The sequence below is a fragment of the Leucoraja erinacea genome, chromosome 25 (genome assembly GCF_028641065.1).
Source record: "Leucoraja erinacea ecotype New England chromosome 25, Leri_hhj_1, whole genome shotgun sequence".
NCBI lineage: Eukaryota > Metazoa > Chordata > Chondrichthyes > Rajiformes > Rajidae > Leucoraja > Leucoraja erinaceus.
In genome coordinates this window covers 27,409,672-27,436,643 of record NC_073401.1, presented here as the reverse complement: position 1 = coordinate 27,436,643, position 26,972 = coordinate 27,409,672, and the positions used below count along the sequence as shown (strand labels likewise).

Genomic DNA, 26,972 nt, shown 5'->3' with positions numbered 1-26,972 from the left:
AAAACTACATTGAAGACTCAAACTCGCGATCGAGTAACTGCCGGGATCGAGGCGCAAACTCGCGACCTTGCGGATATGAGCCGAGCACTCTACCACTGAGCCAGCCGTTAAAATCTACGCTAAAAATCTTCCATTCCGAAAGACGAAAAAATCTGAATTACGAAAAGTATCTGGTCCCAAGGCTTTCGGATAAAAGGTTGTGCACCTGTAATACAACCTGTAAAGACCTACAGTGACCTGGCCACTCAAGAATTGACCATTTTGTAGCTTTGAAAAACTCCTTTGTTGCTTTAACAGTATGTTTGGGATCATTAACTCATTAACTTGCTGCAGAATGAACCACCAGCCAATGAGTTTTGAGGCATTTGTTTGAACTTGAGCCGAGAGGATTAGTGTGCGGGGATCGCTGATCAGCACGCACTAGGTGGGCTGAAGGGCTTGTTACCGCACTGAACTGCTGAACCAAACTAAAATCAGTCAAAGGGTTGACACACAAAGAACTGCAGATGCTGGAATCTTAAAAAACAAAGTGCATGAGGAACTCAGCAGGTCAGGCAGCATCTGTGAAAGGAATGAACAGGTGACGTTTCAAGTCGGGAGCTTTCTACAGACTGGGCAAAGGTTCTGTTTCTCTGCTATAGAGATTTTGGACAACGACAAGAATGCCACAACTCGGACTACTTACTGTGATGTTGCCCATCACATCTGCTTTGATTGGTGAAAACAGTTTTGAGCCAAGGCAATCTAAAAATAAAATAGAACAGGGAGTTGATTATCAAACAAATTCTAAAAAGGCAAGTCTGTTTCTCTACGAAATCAGGCAGTTCACGAAATACAAGTCCTTCTCGACAAATACTAACAGTTTTGCCCATTTAGGACTGAAGATTTTTGAAGAGAGATATTTAGGAATGTATAGTTTACAAACAGTTTATAGCATGCGATTCATCCCCTATATCATCAATTAAAATTTAGTGCTAAATGCTGATGTACTTGACCTGAGGCAGTCTGTCTATCCTTACACTCGGTTCCTTAACAATTAAAAACAATGGTAATAAATAGGTCACTGGTCAAAATTAAATCTTGCCGTCCACACATCCTTAGTCAATTTGTCAGTTATCTCAACACTGAAAGAATATAGCAGACATCTAGTGCCCTCCATAATGTTTGGGACACATAGCTTCACAGGTGTCTGTAATTGCTCAGCTGTGTGTAATTGCCTCCTTAATGCAAGTATAAGAAAGCCCTCAGCGCCTAGTCTTTCCTCCAGTCTTTCCATCACCTTTGGAAACTTTTATTGATGTTTATCAACATGAGGACCAAAGTTGTGCCAATGAAAGTCAAAGAAGCCATTGTGAGTGAGAAACAAGAATAAAACTGTTAGAGACATCAGCCAAACTTCATTAAGAAGAAAGAGTGCACTGGTGAGCTTACTAATTGCAATGGGACTGGCAGGCCAAGGAAGATCGTCACAGATGATGACAGAAGAATTTTCTCTATAATAAAGCAAAATCCCCAAACACCTGTCCGACAGATCAGAAACACTCTTCAGGAGTCAAGTGTGGATTTGTCAATGACCACTGTCTGTAGAAGACTTCATGCACAGAAAAACAGAGGCTACACTGCAAGATGCAAACCACTGGTTAGTTGCAAAAATATGATGACCAGGTTACAGTTTGCCAAGAAGTACTTTAAAAGAGCAACCACAGTTCTGGAAAAAGGTCTTGTGGACAGATGAGATGAAGATTGACTTATATCAGAGAGATGGTAAGAGCAAAATATGGAGGAGAGAAGGAACCGTCCAAGATCCAAAGCATACCACCTCATCTGTGAAACGCAGTGGTGGGGGTGTTATGGCCTGGGCATGTATGCCTGCTGAAGGTACTGGCTCACTTATCTTCATTGATGATACAACTGCTGATGGTAGTAGTATAATGCATTCTGAAGTGGAAAGACAAAGCCTATCTGCTCAAGTTCAAACAAATGCTTCAAAACTCATTGGTTCATTCTATAGCAAGACAATGATCCCAAACATACTGCTAAAGCAACAAAGGAGATTTTCAAAGCTAAAAAATGGTCAATTATTGAGTGGCCAAGCCAATCACCTGATCTGAACCCAATTGAGCACGTCTTTTATATGCTGAAGAGAAAACTGAAGGGGACTAGCCCCCAAAACAAACATAAGCTAAAGATGTATTGGCTGCAATACAGGCCTGGCAGAGCATCACCAGAGAAGACACCCAGCAACTGGTGATGTCCATGAATCACACACTTCAAGCAGTCATTGCATGCAAAGAATATGCAACAAAATACTAAACATGACTACTTTCATTTATATGACATTGCCGTGTCCCAAACATTATGGTGCCCTGAAATGGGGGGGACTATGTATAAACACTGCTGTAATCTACATGGTGAAACCAAAATGGATAAAAATGGCCTTTATTAACATCTGACAATGTGCACTTTAACCACATGTGATTTTTTTTCTATTACAAATCTCAAATTGTGGCGTACAGAGGCAAATAAATAAACGATGGGTCTTTGTCCCAAACATTATCAAGGGCACTGTATGTAGATTCTAAGAATAAACACAATAGATACACTTCACAAGAGATTACAGGAAATCCAGTGTTTTTAAAAAGTGTTAAATGCTCTGAAAGTACTAATAACCAAAGTGTTCCCACTAATTTCCAATACATGTAACAATAAAGGAATGTAGAACTGAGTGTATCTTCCCTCTTTCTATTTTTTTTTTGTTTTTTTCTTTATGTACAACTACTACGGACTGACGCAAAACTGCATTTCGTTGTACTGATACTTGTATTTGTGCGATGACATTAAAGTTGAATTGAATTGAATTGGAGTGACTCCTCAATCTATTAATGAATGCAAACAGATAATATTCTACTGATGACCTAAGAATGTCTATTCATATTGAATGAGTATTGATAAGTCAAGTGCGGCACAAATCCTAGCCATATTTTCACTGCTGCTATTTCAAATGGGTGATATTACCTTAAAAATTACAAGCAAATCTTTCATTTGATTAATCTACTCCAACTTTAGTAACAGGATTTCAGTGCCACGTCAAAGATTTTGTTGTGAACAGGATCATTGATTAAAACCAAAAGCGTTGGGAGATTGGATCCAAAATGTTGTTCATTTCCACAACAATTGCAAAGTTGGTTTTGTTGCAGCTAGTTTAATCATTCAAGGTTGGTGGTCACTAGATTACAAGAGAAATGTTAATTTTCCCCCACTATCTTCTCTTGATGCTAATTTCCCTAATCAGTCATTCAAACAAGGACAACAAAAGTGCTGGAGAAACTCAGCGGGTGCAGCAGCATCTAAGTAGCGAAGGAAAACTTTCCTTCATCTGCAGTTCCTTCTCAAACAATTCAAACAAGGATTTGGCATTAATACTGATCAATAGACAGCAGTAAAACTAGCACCAAGCAATGATCAAGTTATGAACTCAAGTGTTTGAAACTAAAACTATTTTCAAAGAAGATACAATTAAAATAATTTTTAGATTAAAAAAAATTGAAAGATAAAATGATTAATTACCAATTGCATAAGCAATGAAAATTAAATATGCAAAAAAAGTAATAAAAACTCCAACACACAAATAGAAATCATCAATAATGGAAATTAATTACATCCCTAACCCATGATGCTATGGTAGAATTACCAGAACTGAATAATTTATTTTCTGGAGATAGTACAAAAATTGTGATGAACTTGGAACATTTGTGAGGGGCCATTAACAAAGTGTGCAGAGCGCTGCATGGAAAAACTGCTACATTAACAAAGTTATAGAAGCTCAAATAATGGCAGGAAACACTCAGGTCAGGCAGCATCAGTGTTAAGAGAAACCATTACTGTTTCAGTTTGAAGGTTGTCAGAAATGACAGAAAAGCAAATTGGTTTTAACTTACAGAACAAGATTTTTTTTGGGGGGGGGGGGGGGGGGCTGGGGGAAGGGGGAACAAAGGGAATCTCTGTAGTAACTAAAAATGATAACACAGCCAATATAACAACATGTTGCAAATACTACCTGTGGGATATGCCCAGCCAGATCGGACTGGCTTAACGGAGGAGGAAAAACAGAGCTAATAATCAGGAATTGATGGTGGCGCCTCGCGGCAGCGGCCTCTGCAGTCCGTCTGTCGTTGGGCCCAACATCGGCGGTCTCCAACCGGAATCGACCTGGGGCTCCAGTCGCCTGAGCCTGCGGACTCACCATCGCGGAGCTGGCCGACTTCGGAGTGCGGAGCGCTGTGGTGGAGCACGGCTGCGACCCGACTTCGGAGCTTCAGAGGCTCTGGTTGCAGGTCCTGTGGACGGTAACATCGGGAGCTCGCGGGTCCCTGGTGGGAGACCGCTTTTCGGAGCTCCCGCAATGCAACGGCAAAACTTCGCCTGCCCGAATCGAGGGGTTTAAATCGACCCGGAGTGGGGCCTTACATCGCCCGGCGCGGCTTAAACGGCCGCAGGGCTTGCCATCGCCCGCCGGGGGGCACCAGCATCTAACATCAAGAGCTTCGATCAGCTAGAGGCAGCAGTTTGACTGCTTGACTGCGGGAGAATAAGAAAAGAGAACAGGGAAGAGATAAGACTTTTGCCTTCCATCACAGTGAGGGAGTGTTTGGGAATTCACTGTGATGGGTGTTTGTGTTGTTATGACTGCAGAAACGTAATTTTGTTTGAACTTGTGTTCAAATGACAATAAACGCCATTCTGATTCTTGATGAAGACAAAAACTATCGATGCTGGATTCTTGAGTAAAACAAAGTGCTGGAGTAACTCAGTGGGTCGGGCAGCATCTATGGAGGGAATGGATCGACGATGTTTTGGGTTGGGTTACCAGACTGAAGAGCCCCGACACAGATGCTGCCTGAGCCACCGAGTTACTCCAGCACTTGGTTGCTTTACTCATCAATGGATGGCTTGCAGCAGAAATGTCCAGCCCCAATGTAGACGGATAAAACGAATTTCCTGAAAATAAATGTGTGCAGTGATGGAAATATGAAATGAGTTGTCCAAAGTTGAAGAGCTTGATATGGCCCATGGAAAGTGCAATGTGCCCAAACAAAGGACAAGGTGGTGTCTCTCAGGCATAGAAGTTGAAGTTCACTTTGAGAAATCACAGACCTTGGGATGATGTTTTAACTTACTGATGTTAGCTGGTCAGCATCAATAATAACTTTTGTGCTCTTGACATTTCTACATTGTTCCATTTCAACATCACCAAGACCACCAATTCAGTCACCTGTGTTGCAATCCAGACCAAGCCAATCCCCTACCCCCTCTTCTCGCTACTTAGTGTGTGTGGTGTGGTGTGGCTGTGGTCGTGGGTGTGCGCATGCTGAATTTCATTGTTCTATCTGGGACACATGACAATCAAACCCTCTAGACTCTCTTACCCTCAACCATCTTGTAACCTTGTCAAAAGTGATCACACTTCAAAACCCTCTTCCACATCAACAAGACAAAGGTCAAGCAAGGACAATGCATTTTTTTTAATTGCACATAAAATCATTTCAAGAATCCCCCACCGACGATTCTTCTTGCCCCGACTGGTTAGCTCCAATACCCGAAGATAGAGTCTTGGGCTCTCCATCAAATGCACTTGAGATTACCCACAAACATGCAGCAACGTTGGCACCAACACTGACATTTACCTTCATCTTTCTCCTACCCGGCATGTTACATTTCTCCAATATGTTTTCTTGCGTGGACTGCAAATTACTCCAGATAAACATCAGTACAGTTGAAGGTAATGGCTTCTATTCCCATCACAAACTCTATAATGCCAAGAACACTTGTAGCTCACTTCCTTGGCCATTAGCTCACTTTGCATTTGTACTCTCTGCAGATTAGTGATCTATTCTTTGGGAGTTGGGAGTTAGATGTGGCCCTTGTGGCTAAGGGGATCAGGGGGTATGGAGAGAAGGCAGGTACGGGATACTGAGTTGGATGATCAGCTATGATCATATTGAATGGCGGTGCAGGCTCGAAGGGCCGAATGGCCTACTCCTGCACCTAATTTCTATGTTTCTATGTTTCTATTCCCTCTCAGATTATAAAGTGTGTTAGACTTCCATCCATGTAGCCCAATTTTCAATCTTAGACAATAGGTGCAGGAGTAGGCCATTCGGCCGTTCGAGCCAGCATCTTGGTATCAAACCTGATCTAGAAGCTAGCAAAGCGCATTGTCAGTACATCCATAAATAGCCAACTCTATGTGTTCCCTGCACAGTTCATTTACAATAGGACCAGGGATAGAATGTGGCCCTTTGAGAATGCTCCGCCATTAAATAAATTCACAATAGAGTCAACTAGACTGCCAGTCTTGCTTTCTTTACTGGCTAAAATTCTCAGCTTAGTGCGTGTGCAAGATTCAACCGTGACGGCTTTCAAGGGCCAAAGTTCCAAAGCCTTGGCGTAGGTAAAGCCCTTCCTTATCGCTACCTTAAGTTGGTGCCTTGTAAGTTTTTTTTTTAATTTAGGGCATGGTCCTTGACTCGCACAAGAGAAGCATTTGCTTTGCTCACCCACCCACTCCCTCCAGGTGACCCACTGAGCTACTTCACCTCTGTCTTCGACAGTACCTATGACACAGTGGCGACACAGTGGCACAACGGTGGAGTTGCTGCCTTACAACACCAGAGACCCGAGTTCAATCCAGACTACGGATGCTGTCTAAACGAGGTGTCCATGCTCTCCCAGTGACCGCGTGGGTTTACTCTGGGTGCTCTGGTTAACCCTCACACTCCAAAGACGTAGGGTTTGTAGGCTAATTGGCTTCAGCGAGTTGTAAAATATGTCCCTAGTGTGTAGGATAGAGCTAGTGTATGGTGTGATCGCTGACCATCATGGACTCAGTGGGCCAAAGGGCCTGTTTCGGCAACTATCTCCGCGCCAGAGACCTGGGTCCGATTACGGGTGCTGTCTGTACGGAGTTTGTACGTTCTCCCTGTGACCTGCGTGGGCTTTTCCAAGATATTAGGTTTCCTCCCACACTCTAAAGACGTACAGGTTTGTAGGTAAATTGGCTTGGTAAATGTAAGAATTGTCCCTGGTGGATGTAGGATGGTGTTAATGTGCGGGGATCGCTGGTCAGCGCGGACCAGGTGGGCCGAAGGGCCTGTTTCCACACTATATCACTAAACTAAACTTACTGCACTTCCTGCATTTCGTTTACGATCCCAAATCCCTTTGCAAGGAAAAACAGTAAAAGCAAATATTGAAATGAAGGTTTCAGCGCAGACAATATCTCCCCCCCCCCAAATTAAACCCCATTTACTACATGTTATTCATTCATTCAACCTCTCAATACCCCCAAACTGATTGCATCGTCCTCACAATTGCCTTTCCACTCCCCTTTAGTTATGCATCATCCATAAATGTGATTGCAATTTGTGATGCTATTTTTTTAATAATGAACAGCATGCTGGCCTCCATGCACAGAATGCCAATAGTGCACAGCATTTAAGCCAGCCGTTGCAAATAAACAATTGAATTTCAGAAAATCTTTTCCAGAAAAGCATTCCTTTTGTAAATAGTGCGCTTGCAAAGATTGCAAAAATTCACTGTCCAGATCATGCACCGTTCCTGTCAGCAACATATATCCAAGGGCACATTTTTGCACTTGGCAGCATTTTTTTAAACGAAGGAACAACAATACAATAAAGGCTTAAGAAAAAAGGAAAACTATTGTGGGGAGACACAAAGAAACTATAAATTAATGGGCCTGCCCCACTTGATTTTTCACGCCAGGTTGATTGCATTCTTTGAAACAGGGCGGACCATGTGAAGGTTGCAATCTCCCACCCCGAAAATTGAGCCAATACATCTTTTGTATGACTTCCAGTGGAAGTACACACAAAGAAAGCACGTTACCTGAAGTTGGAAAGCTCAATTGATTGAGTCCTGAAAGCAGCAATATAGCCAGACAAAAGGCAACCTCCAACCCCCATCAGGAAAGCCTTAAGGCTCGCCATTTTCTCCATGACCCCAGACAAAACACCTCAGATACTTTGACTCTTTAATAACTTTTGGTATGCAGGACCACGTGCCCTCATCTTTATGGACATTCAGTCACTATTCACCTCCATCCCATACCAAGGCCTCAAGGCCCTTAGTTTCTTCCTTGACCGCAGGCGAACAAATGGCAATTATGGATTCCACCCCCCCCCCCCCCCCCCCCCCCCCCCCCCCCCCCCCCCCCCCCCCCCCGATTTGTTCTGGCCCTTGTCTCGCCTCCTGTTCTCTCACCCCCCCCCCCCCCCCCCCCCCTCCAATTTTCAGAAGGGTTTCGATTCGAAATGTCACCTATTCCTTTTCTCCAGAGATCCTGCTTGACCGACTGGGTTACTCCAGTAGCCCAACCTGCTGATTCTTTGCAGCATTTCAACAATGAACATATTAGTAGACAAACAGCACTTCATATTTCACTTGGATAGCTTACAACCCAGCTTTATGAACACTGAATTCTCTAATTAAGTAAATCCATCTCGTACTCCCCTCTCTCCCTCCTGCCCCCCCCTTCCCCCTCCCAAATAATTTTACCAGTCCCACACATCTGCAGTCTGAAGGGTCTCCACCCAAAATGTCACGCATTCCATCTATCTAGAGATGCTACCTGTCCTGCTGAGTTTTCCACAGTTCTCCACATTGTTTCTCCTGAGATCGCACCCTTCCCTAGCCAACAATGGACCGACCAGGCAACACCCTGTCCCAGGTCATTTGTGGCTAGTCCTGATCTTTCCTCGCCTACAGCTCTTCACCTTCCCCCCACCCTGACCGTCTCCTCTCCCCCCCCCCCCCCCCCCCCCCCCTTTCAGTGCCCCCGACCCCAAAAGGTCACCCATCCTTCTTCTCCAGAGATGCTGCCTGACTCGCCGAGTTGTTCCAACACTTTGTATCCATCAATAAAATTCTTACTTACAGCAGCATAACAGGTCTGTAAACATAATACTCGACAGAAAGCACAATAAAACAAACTTCAATAAATTTTAAAAAACAACTACCCTGTACTGCAAAATAAAAAGTCTGTGGTCCCTAATGCACGCCTGTAATTTGAAGTTTAAATGGTGTTTGTTGTGTTCAATAGCTTGATGGTTGCTGGGAAGAAGCTGTTCCTGAACCAGAAAGTCATGGACATTAGGTTTTTAAAATATACACAAATAGAGCTAAAAGCTTTGTGCAAACACTGCACATGGGATGTTTGATGCTTTGATAAGCATCACCACTAAAGCTTCACTCTATACTGTACATAGTGTATTTTACCCAAATTGCTTATCACCACACTGTGCTTTTAACAATAGTTCTTGTTCTTTCTCTTAAGATACTGGAAGTTAAACATGGTGAAATAACATTGCATGTGAACCTTAATATATTTAGTCCCATCAATGCCAAGTTACTCAACCTCAGTGACTGCTGAGTTGGGGACTGAGCAACATTTCCCCACAAAAGAGGAAGTGGAGAAAGAACAGGTCCAGGATTCCCATATGTTAGTACTGAATCAAAAAAGACCGTGCTGAGGTAACTCAGTGGTTCAGGCAGCAAGCAAAAAAAAATTCACTGTGACTTGTCATATAGACATAAACATTCAAGATTCAAGAGAGTTTATTGTCATGTGCCCCTGATAGGACAATGAGATTCTTGCTTTGCTTCAGCACAACAGAACATAGTAGGCATTGACTGCAGAACAGATCAGCGTGTCCATATACCATTATATAAATATATACACACATGAATAAATAAACTGATGAAGTGCAAATAACAGATAATGGGTTATTAATGTTCAGAGTTTTGTCCGAGCCAAGTTTAATAGCCTGATGGCTGTGGGGAAGTAGCTATTCTTGAACCTGGTTGTTGCAGTCTTCAGGCTCCTGTACCTTCTACCTGAAGGTAGCAGGGAGATAAGTGTGTGGCCAGGATGGTGTGGGTCTTTGATGATACTGTTAGCATTTTTGAGGCAGCGACTGCGATAGATCCCCTCGATGGAAGGGAGGTCAGAACCGATGATGGACTGGGCAGTGTTTACTACTTTTTGTAGTCTTTTCCGCTCCAGGGCGCTTAAGTTGCCGAACCAAACCACGATACAACCGGTCAGCATGCTCTCTACTGTGCACCTGTTGAAGTTAGAGAGAGTCCTCCTTAACAAACCGACTCTCCGTAATCTTCTCAGGAAGTAGAGGCGCTGATGTGCTTTCTTAATAATTGCATCAGTGTTCTCGGACCAGGAAAGATCTTCAGAGATGTGCACGCCCAGAATTCAATTCATTGTGTATGGTTACTATTCCAACATTCAAACCAGCACATCACCATCTCTATGCTCGCAGTATACACCCAAATTCGCTCTCTCCCCCATGAAATAAAACCTATTCTTCCCCAACCCTTCCTCTTCATACCAATTGCCTCTCCCCAGTCTCCAAGACCTTTGAGGAACTCCTACTGCTACCCAAAGTTGAAATTACATCTGGTCAGCATGCAATGCTTCAGTAGGAGGGGCAAGACAAATTGAAAAACTTGGCAACATTGCAGTACATGGGCCAATGGTGTTAATTTTCCACAACAGAAATGCAGATCTAAAAAGAAAAGCAGCTAATGCGGGAAATATTCTGCAAGTCTGTGGGAGGAGACCAGAGTCTTGGTTTGGTCGGAGTGACTTTGTAAGAGTGGCTTTGTAAGGAAATAGGTAACAATCACAGATGTAGATTTAGGCAAATTGCCATGCGCAATAAAGATCACCACAAGAACTGGAATACATGAATAGTTAAACAGAAAAATAAAATGTTTCGTCAGTGCAAAATGGACGAGTCACACTACTGTGCATGTTACCATAACCGGAGTTAATGGAAGCCATTTTTTTCCCTTTGTTCTCAAACACGCCCTTTCAAAAGCAAACTTGCTGAAGTGCAGTACGAGGGACAAAAGTGATGGGCGAGTCATTATTCACATAGATGGTGGTGGGTTTTCACAGAGAGTGTAGGTGTGTGATACAAGTTGCCAGGGGAGGTAGTTGAGACAGGTTGTAACAACATTCACACGACATTTGGAAAGGTACATAGACAGGAAAAGATTAGAGAGATGCGAGCCTAACATTGGCAGGTGGGCCTAATGTAGATGGGGCAACCTGGTCGGCATGGGCAAGTTGGGCCGTGGAGCCCGTTTAAATGCTGTATACTATGATTGAAATTCCTCAAATTAGGAGACCAAAACTGCACACAATACTCCAGATGTGGACTCACCAGGGCCCTGTACAAATGCAGAAGGACCTCTTTATTCCTGTACTCAAACCCTCTCGTTATGAAGGCCAACATGTCATTAGCTTTCTTCACTGCCTGCTCATGGTCACTCTCAGAGAGTCTAGGACCACAGGGCACAGCCTCAGGATAAAAGGACATACCTTTCGAATGAAGAAGAGGAGGAATTCATTTAGCCACAGTGTGTTTAATCTGTGGTATTTATTGCCGCAGACGGCTGGGGAGGCCAAGTCAATGGGTCTTTTTAAAGCAGAGATCGATAGGTAATTAGTATGGGCTTCAAAGGAGAGAAGGCAGGAGAATGGGGTTGAGAAGGAAAAATAGATCAGCTATGATTGATTGGGAGGGCAGAAGTAATGGACTAACTGGTCTAATCCTGTTCCTATGTTTAATGCTTTATTTTGCAAAGTGACCACCTAAACTGCGTTTGATTTCTCCAATGTACATAGAATGCTGTACATTGCTTTTCCTCTGCTTCCTTCAAGAATAACAAGTCTGCCAAACATTAGCAAAAAATGTAATAATTTTGTTTTTAACTTTTGTAATTAAAGTCTGTACATTGGGGAAATCAAACGCAGATCAGGTGATCACTTTGCAGACGAGGAATCAAGATGTGATGAAATGAGTGGACCATAGTTTTTCTTTTAACTCATCATCAGTTGTCCATCAAGCTCAATTTTGTCAATTGTGCAAACTTTGAGGGCGAGTCAGACATCAGCCCTGGAGCCAAACACTTGGTGATAAGCGGGGACATGGGGAAAAACACCTAGGCAGAGACAGGCGCTGAGGCCTCCCTGCATTCTCCACCTCATGACAGTCCCGGTGGTTTTCCATCAAAGTTGACACATTTGGTCACAAGCACACCAGCCTGTTCTGCCCCGAGCTAAAAGCTCCAAGTCTTGGAGAAGCATCGTGGCATAGAATGCTGCCTTATGCCCGTCCCACTTAGGAAACCTGAACGGAAACCTCTGGAGACGTTGCGCCCCACCCAAGGTTTCCGTGCAGTTCCCGGAGGTTGCAGGTAGTGGAAGCAGGTAGGGAGACTGACAAAAACCTCCAGGAACCTCCGGAAGGAACCAGGAAGGTTTCCGTGCGGTTCCCAGAGGTTTTTGTCAGTCTCCCTACCTGCAACCTCCAGCAACCACCTGCAACCTCCAGCAACCGCACGGAAGCCTTGGGTGGAGCGCAAAGTCTCCAGAGATTTCCGTTCAGGTTTCCTAAGTGGGTCAGGGGCATTACAGCGCTAGAGACTCGGGTTCGATCCCGACTATGGGCGCCATCTGTACGAAGATTGCATGTACTCCCCGTGACCGCACGGATTTCCCCCAGGTACTCTGGTTTGCTCCCACACTCCAAAAGACGTACAGGTTTGTTGGAAATTTGGCTTCAGTAAAATTTGTCCCTTGTGTGTAGGATAGTGCTAGCATACGGGGATTGCTGGTCAAAGTGGACCAAAGGACCCGCTTCTGTGCTGCATCTCGAAACTAAACTATTGCCACTGTATTTGAAGTAATCCTGGTGTACTGTCTTGAATGTCCCTGGTTTAGGTGGCTCTGTGCAAGAACTCTGCAGGGGGACTGGCATCGAAAACGGCAGAAGTCCACAATGTCCACTCTCAGGATCATGGACTCTATACTGATCAGGCCAACCCCGTCTGGAACTTCCAGCTTTTGTCACCTTATCTTGCCGTTTGATGCCCACGAGTGATCACCGAGGTCCCCTGTGGAAACACTCAAGCTGTACAATCTATACCCAACACCAATCACATATATTGACACATGGTCCTAACCTGAAACGTCACCTACCCATGTTCTCCAGAAATGCTGCCGAACAGAGTCCAGCATTCAGTTTCTTTAGCATACGATGTCAAACATAGAGACATAGAAAATTGGTGCAGGATTAGGCCATTCGGCCCTTCGAGCCTGCACCGCCATTCAATATGATCATGGCTGATCATTCAACTCGGTATCCTGTGCCTGCCTTCTCTCCATACCCCCTAATCCCTTTAGCCACAAGGGCCACATCTAACTCCCTCTTAAATATAGCCAATGAACTGTGGCCTCAACTACCTTCTGTGGCAGAGAATTCCACAGATTCACCACTCTGTGTAAAAAATGATTTTCTCATCTCGGTCCTAAAAGACTTCCCCCTTATCCTTAAACTGTGATCCCTTGTTCTGGACTTCCCCAACGTCGGGAATAATCTTCCTGCATCTAGCCTGTCCAACCCCTTAAGAATTTTGTATGTCGGTGCGTTAGTTTGCAAGTGCGCCAAAATTGGAGTCCGTGGCATCCGTATCAGTGGCTCCACTTCCAAAATGATCTCGTTAGCACAATAAAGATGCCTAGATGCAAGACAGCCCAATTGAGAGTTTGAAGAAACAAAGAACTGCAGCTGCTGGTTAATAAATAAAAAGGACACATTCCTTCTGCCCAGATGTGCGGCCTGGCCTGTCCTTTTGTGGACACCAAAATGCTGGAGTAATTCAACGGGCCTTGGCCTTGTTACCCGTGGCCAACATATATAGGTGACGTTTCGGATCCAGAGCTTTCTTCAGACAGAAGAATACAGTCTCGACCCGAACTATAATCGCTCCATGTTCTCCAGAGATGTTACCCAACCAGATGAGTTAATTGTGTCCTATTGTGTCCAATAGAATCCCCCCTTTTGTTTTCATTTGAGCTTCAACAAAATGCTTTCGACAATTTGACCATCACCAGTCATAGCCGCACCATTTCAATGCAGATTGGTTAATAAATAAGACTTCAATTTTTAATTGTCGGTATTGCCCAAAGTGTAATAGTTATGGAAGCCACCAAAACAGTCCCTATTTCACCCTTTGAACAACTAAACACTAAAATTCAAAGTGGTCAGTGTAATTTTAATGTTTTGCCAACAAAATCTATGGAAAATTCCACTCCCTCTGCGTCCTGACCAAGCATGCTCGCTCACGCAAGATAAATTCCTGAAGAATGGAGTTTAAAACAAAACGCATACAAACCAGTGTAGTTAATAATGTAGCCCTTATTTAAACCAACAAAGGGGTTATTCTCCCTTTTAAAGTATAGCGCTGCCGCTGACAGATAAACAACAATAGTGCATTGTGTGAAGCGAGGTCTTGTGTTACTGGAAAGTCAATAGCACCTAATCCCAGCTGTTGAGCGAGATGGAAAGGTCCACCTGAATATTCTCTGGAGCTTCTCACAAATACAGGAGGTGGAATAATTGAATGACTGAGGTGGAAAATTTTATACCACACGCAATATTAAAAAAAAAAATTCTACCAGGGAACGTGCTATGAAAAATTAAACAGCAACTCCTCCAAACAGACTCAACGTTTTATTCTGGCGAATTCACGCCTACCATAATTGGTCTGTAGCAGGGGAAAGATAATATAGGGAGCAGTAGCCAAAGGGAACAATTTCTATGCCGGCAAGGTGGCAAAGATACTTGCACTACACTGCGTGATATTCACATTTCATGCGACAGATTTCTATTGGGAGGAGGAGCAGCATTCAGTAAAAGAACTAAGCAGCCAAAATTGGAGATTAAATTCTAAGAGGATAGCACGGTGGCGCAGCAGTAGAGTTGCTGCCTCGCAGCGGCAGAGACGGCGGGTGCTTTCTGAATGGAGTTTGCACGTTCTCCCTGTGACCACACAGGTTTTCCCCTGTGTGCTCTGGTTTCCTCTCTCATTCCAAAGGCATGCAGGTTTGTAGGCTTCTGCAAATTGCCCCCAGTATGAAGGATGCAAGGCTGGGATAACACAGAACGAGTGCACAGGTGATCGTTGGTCAGCATGGAGTCAGTGGGCCGAAGGGCCTGTTTCCACGCTATATATCTAAACTAAACTCTGATATTTATGCAGCCTTGTTCCAACAAGTTGCTGCCCTATGGCCTAAGGAAAGGGGTGAAACCTAAACAGGTATTAGCAGCCCAGTCATTGTCAGCCACACATCAAAGCCTCATTCAATTCTGGTCCAGCTTTCTTCAAATAGTTTGTGCAGTGCAATCAAACAGAGCAGTTTACATGCTGCACATTGACCCAGTTAAAAGCAGAACTCTCATCTCAGTGCCGCCAAACCTAGTGCTTCATAGACCAATTAGAATTACCAAATTATATTTAATATTAGAATCTAGGAAATTAGTTACAGCTTTGCCAACATCTAAATTATGGTCATTACAAACGTGTGAATTCCATAATGCAAACTGACTTCTCCAGTACAGAATTCCACAATTGGCCCAGATTTTACAGTGCTATCAGTATCAAAATCATTCCATGCAGAGGCAGGACCGGCTCTCGTTCAGTATTCTCTGCTGGATATAGGAACAATAATTCTCTCTCTCACTCTCAGATACGCACACATTCCATTCAGTACTAAAGAGCGAGCATAAAACAAAATTAAGTAAAGCAAAGCACTGCACATGCTGGTTCATACCAAAGCAACAATTAATTACAAGTCAGAGTAGCATCTACCTTATCCAACTGGTCGAAAGTGTGTGGACTCACAGATGCTGGATGAGAACAGAAGTAGATTGCTCCATTATCCCTAACCAGTCTGAGGAAGGGTGTCGACCCGAAATGTCAAGCATTCCTTCTCTCCAGAGATGCTGTCTGTCCCGCTGAGTTACTCCAGTTTTTTAGTGTCTAGCACCATCTTGCATCATTCCAACCTTGGCACACACATAGTACAAATTAGGTTCCAAATGGTGACCTGTGGAAATGCTTGTTATCATAAAACATGCACTCATTCCAGAAATGATGGTTTGTAGAGTTGGTGTTGGTGGGCAAGGGAAGAGAAAAATATTAGGGCAGCAAGGAAGAAAAATGCTTTCTGGATTGCTTGCAAAGATCCCATGCCTTAGAACAGGTCTGATGGCCCCTATTTGTCTACGCAGGCTGAGAATGCCACCAAAGTGAAAGCTACAAATACATGTCTGCAATTAACCCAATATCTTTATTGTTTTTGTCAAATCAGTCTTTTTAAGTTACAAGATACGGACATTGCTGGCAATACTGGCATTTATTCAGATGGGGCAGAGGGGGAAATTATACAATTGGGCAGCATGATGGCACAGCTACTAGAGCTGGTGCCACACAGCGCTAGAGAACTGGGTTCAATCCTGACCTTGGTTGCTGTCTGTGTGGAGTTTGCATATTCTCTGTCTTGCCTCGTGGGATTCCTCTGGGCGTTCCAGTACCCCCCACATCACAAAGACATGCAGGTTTGTAGGTCAAAATTTCAATTTTGATACCTCCACTCCAAAAGATTGATTGTTTATCAGTCTAATCAAAATCAAGCCCTAGGAAAGCTCAAAGCCAAAATAAAATTCAGAAACTGGCTGATATCGTCAATGGGTCAGGTAGCATCTCAGGGGAGAGAAACAGATGATGTTTCAGGTCAATGATTTCGCAGTAAAATTGAGAAAAAAGTAATAAAAAACATAGTTATGTTGAAGGTGGCGGAGATGTGCAGAGAACAAAGGAAAAAGCCTTACACCAAACCGTACTACATGCTCTCGAGGAAAGAGATTAATTGACATTGGAGAATTCCAGTCATACAACCCAAGCGGAACGTGCACTTTTCTCTCTCCACAGACATTGCAGAACACGATGAATATTTACAGCTTTGCCTCTTATTTCAGTTTCAGTTCCAGTAACTCCAGTGATCTGCACACATCAGTATCAGCACTTCTATTCCCAACCCCCAATCTCTCATCCTCCTCAAAATTAAGAACCTTGGAAAAACCCAGGAAAACTCCCAAAATAGCGGAATTCTCCCACAGTTCCATCATTCCCGCCAGGCTGCCACCCCCTGGCACCTTCTCCAACTGGCTGTTTAGAACCCTGCTGTTATGAACTCATCTAAACTACATAACTTCCCAGTGGGAATAACGCTATATTAAGATTGGCAACCCTAACATCATGTTTTCAGCACCGATACAGTGAGCAGGCTTTCTGATCTGTGCAGCCCAAGTGGAAAAATTCACACAATATCACCAATAATTCTGCTTTAAAAACAGTCGAAAATTGAGCTGAATGATTCTTGAAACAGTCACCCGCTTCTCAGAATCCCACTAGTCTTTAACCCGACTGATACAAACGTCGCAATAAGGAGGTGTGAGATGGGACGGAGCAGCGGTAGAGTTGCTGCCTTACAGTGCCAGAGACCCGGGTTCCATCTTGACGACAGGTGCTGTCTGTACGGAGTTAGTACGTTCTCCCTGTGACTGTGTTTATTTTCTCCTAGTGCTCCAGTTCCCTCCCACACTCCAAAGACGTACAGGTTTGCAGGTTAACCGACTTTGGTGAGAATTGTAAAGTGTCCCTAGTGCGTGTGTGTAGGATAGTGCCAGTGCAACGGGGATCACCGATTGATGTGGACACAGTGGGCCAAAGGGCCTGTAATTTTCTAAATTAAACTAAAGTAAAGTAACAGGGAGTTGAATATGCAATAATGTAGACGTGAACCCCCCACAGTCGCAGGTTTGCAACTCACGTTGAATAATTAATTAGGGGATAATAGATGGGCTTGAGGAATATCCGGTAGTAATTCAAATCAAATAACTCACGTGGGGAAGAAAGCCAAGAAAGCCAAGCTTGAGTAGTTTACTATAATCTGTATCAGCTGAGATACAGATCAAGTTGCTCTCTGCCACCCATCTTATATTCTTTACATGAAGATATATACAAATTACAAAGAGAAAACTTTGGCATCTCCTCTTACAAAGTTTTCTCCCAAAATCACTTTAGAGGTGTATTATCAGTGTGGCAGCTAAATTAGGGGCGTGAATCTGTGGAATTCATTGTCACAGAAGGATGCGAAGTCCAAGTCTGTGGATTTTTTTTAAATTTGGAGATTGATAGATTCTGGATTAGTGTGGGTGTCAGGGGTTATGGGGAGAAGGCAGGAAAATAGTATTGAGAGGGAAAGATAGATGGAGTAGACTTGGTGGGCCGATTAGCCTGTCCCACTTTCACGACCTAACTGGCGAGCTCTGCCGAGTTTGCCCTTGACTCACACTCGCAGCATGGTCGCCACGAGGTCGTAGGAGGTCTTTGTAACTCTTCCTCTTGCCCGTGAGTGGTCTTCGCGTACTCGTGGCCTCAAGTAGGTCGCGGCTTTTTGTCCAGCCTGATTAAAAATGTCCACGAGTAAAAAAAAAAAGGTCGGCATGGAAAAAATTGATATTTTTTACTCATAGGTAAGGCGTAGAGGTAGTCGTAGGTAGTTGTAGGTCGGTAACTGGCCCGGGGAAAAAAAAAGCAAACACAACTTCATTTTATCATGTGATCACTTTCCACTCGTAGCTAATCATAGATGGTCTTAGATGTGGAAGACTAAGGTCGAGGGGGGTCGTAGGAGGTCATAGACATAGCCCTACGTAGGAGGTCTTTTACTTTGGCGAGTCAACACGACCGTGGCATTTCTTTCAACTCGTCTAGGGTCTTCTAAACTCGTGCATTAGGTCGTCCAAGTGGGACAGGCCCTTAAGTTTGCTCTGAGAACTTTAAAACAATTAACGTCTACAAGTGGCCATTTTAACCAGCACACCTTAACATTGAACATCTACTCGTTAACTGGCATGAATAGTCCTCACAATGAATGATTTTATTTGCACAAAAGATGCAGCAGGCTTAGGTAAAACCTGAAGCCTAGTTGATTCCTTTTTGCAGAGCCAGTGACACAAGGTCTGTTATATTTCAGAGCAGCATAGATAGCAATCAGGCATTGACCATTCCCTGCATACAATTGCTTTATCTAATAGCCTGTTCCTTTATCAGATAAAGCACAGCTGAGTTAGCAAGGAACATCGGGGTAGAAAAAAAATCAGTTAGAAGTTTCTAATTGTACAAAACTATTGTTTCACCAATGGCTGAATTGGTCGGGATGCCAGTTCTTAGTCAGAGAAAAAAATGTTAAATAGAAACATTTGAACCACAAATGGTTCCAGACTGTAGAGACACAAAAAGCAAGAGTTACAAGCAAAATATTTATTGGAGAGCATGTGCTGAAAAAGCTGGAAATCAACTGAAAACAGAAAATACTAGACGTTATCATTGTTAATTTGTTCCATTAAATAAACATAATAAATCGGTCTCCACTGCCAATTTAAACCAAGCACAAAAAGCTGGAGTAGCTCAGCAGGTCAGACAGCACCTCTGGAGAAAAAGGAAATAGGTGACATTTCAGGTCGAGACCCTTCTTCAGACAGAGTCAGGAGAAAGGGGAACAAAAGAGATTTGGACAGTACAGGCAAAGATTGCTCTAAGATGTTTGGTACAGGTACTTGAAACAATTGAATGGAAGATACGCAGAAAGCAATGATAATCAAGGAAGCGTTTACTCCACATTGGGCCATTGATGGCCATGGGATAGGTGATAATGAGTTATACAGACAGTGGAACACAACAGGACGACGGTGAAACTGGTATGACGGCTAGGGTGGGGGAGGGACAGAGAGAAAGGGGATGCCAGGATTACCTGAAGTTAGAGCTATCAATATTCATAGCGCTGTATTGGAAGCCGGCACCAGCAGGCCCTCTATCCATTATCAACTTGTCACTACTGTGCAACATCACTGCCCTGAGAATAAACATCCACAGAGTATGGAAACTGAAAGGATACTTCTCAACCATCTCCTCTCCCCCTGTTGCCAACCTCCCCACCACACCCTGCACATCCACGCAGTTTCACATGCTACTCGAGTCCATGCCATCTCACATAGTTATTCCCCCACGATACTTATTTTCCATGTAACCTAAACTCCCCACATTCCAATCAACTTCAATTTAAAGACGCAGCTTGGAAACAGGCCCTTCGGCCCATCGTGTCCGTGCCGACCACCTGTACACCAGATCCATGTTATCCCAGGTTCACACCCTACACACCAGGGACAATTCACAGAAGCCAATTAACCTAAAAAAAACTTGCACGTGCTTGGAATCGTGGGAGGAAACCAGAGAACCAAAGAAAACCCACGTGGTCACTGGGAGAATGCAAACAGCACCCATACTTGGGATCGAACCTGGGTCTCTGCCGCTGTAAGTAAGCTACGCTACCGCTGCACCCTGTGCATTCCATCCAGATTCTACCATTTACCTATATTTTCCTACTTGTAGTTTAATCAACATTATACATGAACTTATTATGCCCTCTTTAAAAATATGCTACCATGTTACAACAGGTGATTAGTCTTTCAACTTGCAATAACAATAAACGCTTTATGCAAAAATAAACTACCCATAACTCTGGAGATAGGAAAATGCCAGATAATGGAATCTTGAGCAAAGAAAAAAAAAAGAATTGCTCGAGAAACTCAGCAGGTCAGTCAGCATCTGCGGAAGGAATAGACAGCTGTATCAATTCAGGTTGGGGTCTTCAGCATGATTGGAGAGAAAGCTAGCAAAGTGAGGTGGTGGCGGGATGAAGCGTGGCAAGTAATAGGTGCGGGGAGGAGGTGAATTGAGATGGGTAGAGTAGCCCCATAACCGGGAGAAGGAGAGAGGAAGTGAAAAGTTCAAAGATTCTAGGGGTAGAATTAGGCCATTTGGCTCATCAAGTCTATGCCATTCGATCTTGGCTTATCTATCTTCCCCTCTCAACCCCATTCTCCTGCCTTCTCCCCATAACCCCCGACACCCTTTCTTGATCCTGGCTTGAACAGCTCCATCCAAGACAGCAAGAAATTGCAGAGAATGGTTGACGCAGATCAGACGATCACACAAACCAACATTGTGCAAAATAAGAAGTGGGTAATGAAATGTACAACCCGAGGGAGTGTTTTGTGTTGAAGATGACACGGGAGAGGAGTGTTAAAAGGAAAGTGTAGGACACAGGAATGGGAGGGAAAAGGAGCGGATTGACTTGGGAGGTGGGAGAAATATGTGCATACAAGGAGATGGGGAATATCTTATAGGAGACCAGTTAGAGACTTCAATGTTCGTACCACTGGGTTGCAAGCTACCAAGTGGTGTTTGAGATGCTGTTCTTCCCGTTTGCATGCGGCTCACTCTGGCAATGCTGGAGGCAAAGTACTGGAAGGTCGATATGGGAATGGGAAGGAGAGTAAAAATGGTTGGCACCAGGAAGCTCCAGCAGTCCTTGGCAAGTGTGAATTTTGAGCTAAATGGTTGCCCAGTTTATGTGCGGTCTCACTAACGTAAAGGTGGTCACATCAGGAGCGCCGAATGCAGTAGACAAGTTTGGAAAAGTGCACCTGAACCTCTGTCTCACCTAGAAGCCTGAGATGGAAATGCAGGAAATTACACTTTTAACGGTTTCCTTTCCATTTGGTTTAACTTTCGACAATTGATGCCCTTTTGAGGATCTCAACCAAGTGATCACTCAGGTGTGCAACTCAGTACTGCTAAGCAATTCAATCATTGGCCACACTGGAACCAGGTCCCAATTTAATCTCACTTGATAAGCAATTTTCCAACAGGAGTCACTGCCTCGAAAGGAAGCTCACTTTTATTCCAGATGTTCAATTCAAACCACTGTACTTAGGCACAGACGTCAAATACGTGTGAAAGTGAAAATGAAACATTGCTACATGAAAGCTCAATGAAAGCGACTGCAGTTGAAGAAATGTTGACAGAAATCTGCACATATCGACATCTTAAATAACTTAAGAGTCCGAAGAAGGGTCTCGACCCGAAATGTCACCTATTACTTTTTCTCTAGACGTTTAAGAAAGAACTGCAGATGCGGGAAAAGTCAAAGGTAGACAAAAATGCTGGAGAAACTCAGTGGGTGAGGCAGCATCTATGGAGCGAAGGAATAGGTGACGTTTCGGGTCGAGACCCTTCTTCAGACTTTTTCTCCAGAGATGCTGCTTGACTCACTGAGTTATTCCAGCCTTTTGTGTCTATCTTAAATAACTTCTCTGAATTATAGTTTTGAAGAAAGGGAATTAATGGCAAAAGCGTTGCAATAAGCAACAAATTAAAAATATATATATATTCTGTTCAGCATTGGCATGAAGATATTTCAACAAGACTCAACTGAGATTCATCCTTTAAAAAGTAAAAAAAATCATGAATGACGCTGGAAGCTTGAGTGCCTGTTCCAAATTAGAACCTGCCACATTGCACTAAATCCCCCACTAACTCATTTATCAGTTATTCTTGTGTAGGAAGGAACTGCAGGTGCGGGTTTATGCCGAAGATGGACACAAAATGCTGGAGAAACACAGCGGGAATAGGCAGCATCTCTGGAGAAGGAATTGGGCAATGTTTTTTCGGGTCGAGACCCTTCCTCAGATACTTAAGTTATTCAAGATGTTGATATAAGGGTCTTGACCCGAAATGTCACCCATTCCTTCTCTCCAGAGATGCTGCCTGTCCCACTGAGTCACTCCAGCATTTTGTGTCTATCTTCTCTCCTGCTCTTTCTCCTCATACCACTTTTCTAGAAACTAGTTACAGAAGTTCCCTCTATCTCTGCTTCAGCCCAGAGATGGAGACTCAACTGTGCATGTTCCTGCTCCTTTATCAGGGGGGGGCCATGGCTTGGCCCAGAGGACCAACCACAACTGCCCCACCTCCTCCACTCTCCCCCTCCCCCTCTCCACTTTCCCCCCCCTCCCCCCCACTTCCCCCCTCTCCCCCCCCCCCACCCTTTCCCCCTCTTCCCCCCCTCCACTTCCCCTTTCCCCCTCTCCCCCCTCCCCTCCACCTCTCCCCTCCTCCACTCCCCCCCCCCTCCCCTCCACTTTCCCCTTCCTCCTCCCCTCTCCTCTCCCCCTCTCCACCTTTCCCCCTCTCCCCCCCACTTTCCCCCCCCCCCCTCCCCTTTCCCCCTCCCCCCTCCACTTCACTCCCTCCCTCTCCCCCTTCACCTTTCCCCTCTCCACTTTCTCCCTCCCCTCCCCTCCTCCCTCCTCCCTCTCTCCCCCTCTCCACTTTCCTCCCTCTCCACCTCTCTCCCTCCTCACTCTCTCTCTGCTCACCCCCCCCCTCTTTTCCCTCCATCCTCTCCCCAACTCACCGAAGAAGGGCGGCAGGTAGGAGACACTTTCAAGGAAAGCTCTGGTGTCGATCTGCTTGTCCGCCGGCAGCTGCTTGAACTGGTGCTCCACTAACATCGCCATGGTGGCGAAGCTGAAGCTGAAGCTCGGCGCTTTCCTCTCCCCGAGATAGCACCACACCAACAGGTTAGGTTTGGTCTTGTTTGCTTTAAACTTGCCAGCAGCGAGAAACTCCAGAGCCCAACCTCCTCAAGCGGCCGACCGGGCCCGACTGGGAACACCCACCCGTGTCATAGCAACAGCCCAGGAACGGCCGGCCAATGGCACACTTGGCTCGCGGCGAACAGACCAATCAGCTCGTCCGCACCAACCAGCCAATCCCACAACAGTAAAAAACAACAAATGGAAACCCACCCTGCGGTAGACTTAGCCAATCACCCACACGCCCATTCACCCAGTCAACCAATTAAAAGTATTTTAGCTACTAGTCTGTATTTAGTTTTTACATTTTATTTAAAAAGTTTAAAAAATATATATATGATAATTAACAGAATTTGTAGAGGTATAATTTATAATAAATAATGGTTTATGTGTGCATTGGATATGCAGGGAATGTAGAGATATGGATTGTAAAGAGACAATCAACTGTAGATGCTGGTTTACAAAGAAAAAAGACACAAAGTGCTGGAGTAACTCAGCAGGTCAGGGAGCATGTTCTGAAGAACATGATGCCAAGAGCAACTCTTATTTGCTTGCACATAATCCAATATGAAGAAAGGTCTCAACCCGAAATATCACCAATTTCTTCTCTCCAGAGATGCAGCCTGTCCCACTGAGCATTTTGTGTACATTTTTTATGGATAGGTGAAGTATCAGGTCAGGATCCTTCTTCAGACTGGATTATGTGCAAGTAGATAAGAGTTGCTCTTGGCATCATGTTCGGCACAGACATTGTGAGCCGAAGGACCTGTTCTTGTGCTAAACTGTTCAATGTTCAACGAAAACACGTCTCACTTTATACTGTGTGCAATCTCCACTAAAAGACATTCTCTGTCCTCTCAAACTTTATTTTCAGACCGCTCCATTGTCTCACTTCTCTCCTCTCCATCTTTCTGTAACTTATCCAGGTCTGTATTCCTAATATATAGCTTCAGCCATAAACTAATTCTGGCACCTTCACCAAAGCTATTTGCTTCACCATCTGGTCGAAGAATCTGAGCTGTGGAATTTCCTCTCATTCTCGCTGACTCTACCTATAATTCCTCCATTAAGATGACCCTAAAATCCTTCCTCTTTGCCAAATTTTTGGTCAGGGTCAAATATCTCATTTGTGGTTCACTATCAATTTTTATTTGAAATGTTCCTGCAAATTGATTTTGGAAATTTTGTTAAAGACACTTGTGAATAATAGTTGCTTTATTTGCGAATACATTTCCAACAGTACAAGAGTGACTAGACTGTATCTCATTAGCTTTATATTGTCAAGACTTGCAGTAGTTGCAGTTTAAATTCCCAAAGTCATAGAAATCATAAAAAAGTTACAAACATGAAGAAAGTTATTCAGCCCATCATTTTGTGGAAATACCTGGCCCAGGAATGTACAACGTGGAGAAGAATAATTCAGGATGGCAATGTAAATCTCCAGTCTCCAGATGCTCTGTCTCTCAAGCTACTCACCTGCCAACCATATCAAGCAACTCCTGGACCACCTTTGGCAGTCTGTTGATCCCATTTTTCCACCATTAACTACCTCAGAACTTACAAAATCAGTGTTAAAGCAAGACATCCTCAGTCTGAAGATCTGTCTAAGACAAATAAGAGGAAGGAAATAGTGGATATTGACTACGTTAGTCATAGTCATATAACATGGAAACAGGCCCTTTAGCCCAAGTTTCCCATGCCAACCAAGATATCCCATCTACACTAATCCAGCCTTCTGCATTTGGCCCATATTCCTCTGATATTTGAGGCCTGAAAGTGATGAAACAAGGTTAGAAGACAATGAGCCTAAAATGAGCCTAAACAGTATTGACTATACTTCCCTCATGAAACAAAAAAAAAGCTTTTAATAGAGGGATTTAGAGCCCTTGTGGCTAAGATCAATGAATAGAAGGAGGTTCAAAACTGAATGGATGATGCAATGATCATATTGAATGGCGGTGCTTCGAAGAATGACTCCTGACTAAGTTTATGTATTGTGCAGAAATTTTAATAGAGGGATTTAGCCCAGGGAGAATGAATAGGATTCAAAACAATGGTGATGCAATGGGAAGGCCTTCAAGAATGAGACAGTTTAGGTGCAGACTAGATACATTCCTAGAAAAGGAGAAGCGCAAGAGATTTCAGGTTATGTTGAAGTAGAAAAAGTTTACAAAGTTAGAGTATGCCATACCAAGCTATGATGCATTCCGATGAGATGCTTTCCACTGTGCATCTGTAGAAATTGGTAAGAGTAATTGGAGACATGCCAAATTTCTTTAGTTTTTGAAGGAAGTAAATGGGTTAATGTGCTTTCTTGGCCATATTGTCAGTGTTATTGTACCAGATCAAATTGTTGGTGATATTTACACCTAAGTATTTGAAGCTCTCAATCATCTCAAGTTCAATGATACAGACAGGGGTATGTTCTCCACTCGGCTTCCTGAAGTCAATAACCAGCCCCTTCATTTTCTGACATTGATGGAGAGATAGTTGTCTTGACACCATGTTACTCAGCTTTCTATCTCCTTCCATCTTAGGTTGCTAAAGGAAATAACAGGAATTTCAGAAGTTTTCCACCACAATCTCTCAAACTTCCTTGGATCTGGGTCTGTACCGGAGAATCCGAATATTTGAAATATTACATCCTGGGAGTACAGGTGCATCATTCCCTGCAAGTTGTCAGTCAGATGGGCAGGATGGCGATGAAGAGGTTTAGCACACTTGCCTTCCTTGGGAAAGATATTGAGTATAAAAGTTTGGACAGCATGATGCAGGTGTAGAAGTTGATGGTGAGACCACGCTTGGAGTACTGTGTACAGTTCTGGTCACCTGACTATAAAAAAAAATGTAATTAAGCAGGAAACAGTGCAGGAAACATTTACTGGGTTGTTATATGGACTTGTAGACATGAGTTGTAGGGAGTGGCCAGATAGACTGGGACATTTTTTCTTTGGAGAATAGGAGGCTGATGAATCATCTTTTGTACGTGTACAAGATCATGAAGGGCATGTATAAAGTAAACGCTTACAGACTTTTCTTCCCAGGGTAGAGGATACTAGAACTAGAGGGCATAGGCTTAAGGTCAGAGGGAAGAGATTTACAAGAGAGCACAGGTTCAATCAGATGGTAGACCATATCTGGAATGAGCTAGCAGAGGAAGCGATTGGAGTGGATATAATTATGACTTTAAAAAGACATTTAGACATATATCGATAAGAAGGATTCAGAGAGATATCGGCCAAATGCAGGCAAATGTGATACGCCCAGAATGCCAAACTTTAAAACTTTATGACTGTTTAGATGCTTTAAAACTCTATGACTTTGACTCTAAGTGCACTAAAAGTACAGGCAATTTAATATTGAAGGTGAGACCAAAAATCACGAGACAAAGAAACAAACCAACATTGTTACTACAATGAAATGGGTTTATAAAAGTTTTTCTTAATGAAAAATCATGTATTTTAAATTGGACTGAGTCCTTCAATTGAGATATGGATGAAGGTAGCACAATTGATTTTAGAA

The 26,972-nt window shown here is 43.7% G+C and overlaps 1 protein-coding gene across 1 annotated transcript in view; it reads right to left on the bottom strand.

Annotated features, from left to right (window-relative positions):
• gltpa (glycolipid transfer protein a) overlaps positions 1-23,537 on the bottom strand; it is a 36,222-nt gene extending 12,685 nt beyond the window's left edge. Inside the window, exons 1-2 of the mRNA XM_055655362.1 lie at positions 23,270-23,537; positions 686-744 (exon numbers count right to left, since the gene is read on the bottom strand). Of these exons, the coding sequence (XP_055511337.1) occupies positions 686-744; positions 23,270-23,372 (162 nt within the window). The 5' untranslated portion in view covers positions 23,373-23,537. The remainder of the gene's footprint in view (positions 1-685; positions 745-23,269) is intronic.
• Between the last annotated feature and the right edge of the window lie 3,435 nt (positions 23,538-26,972).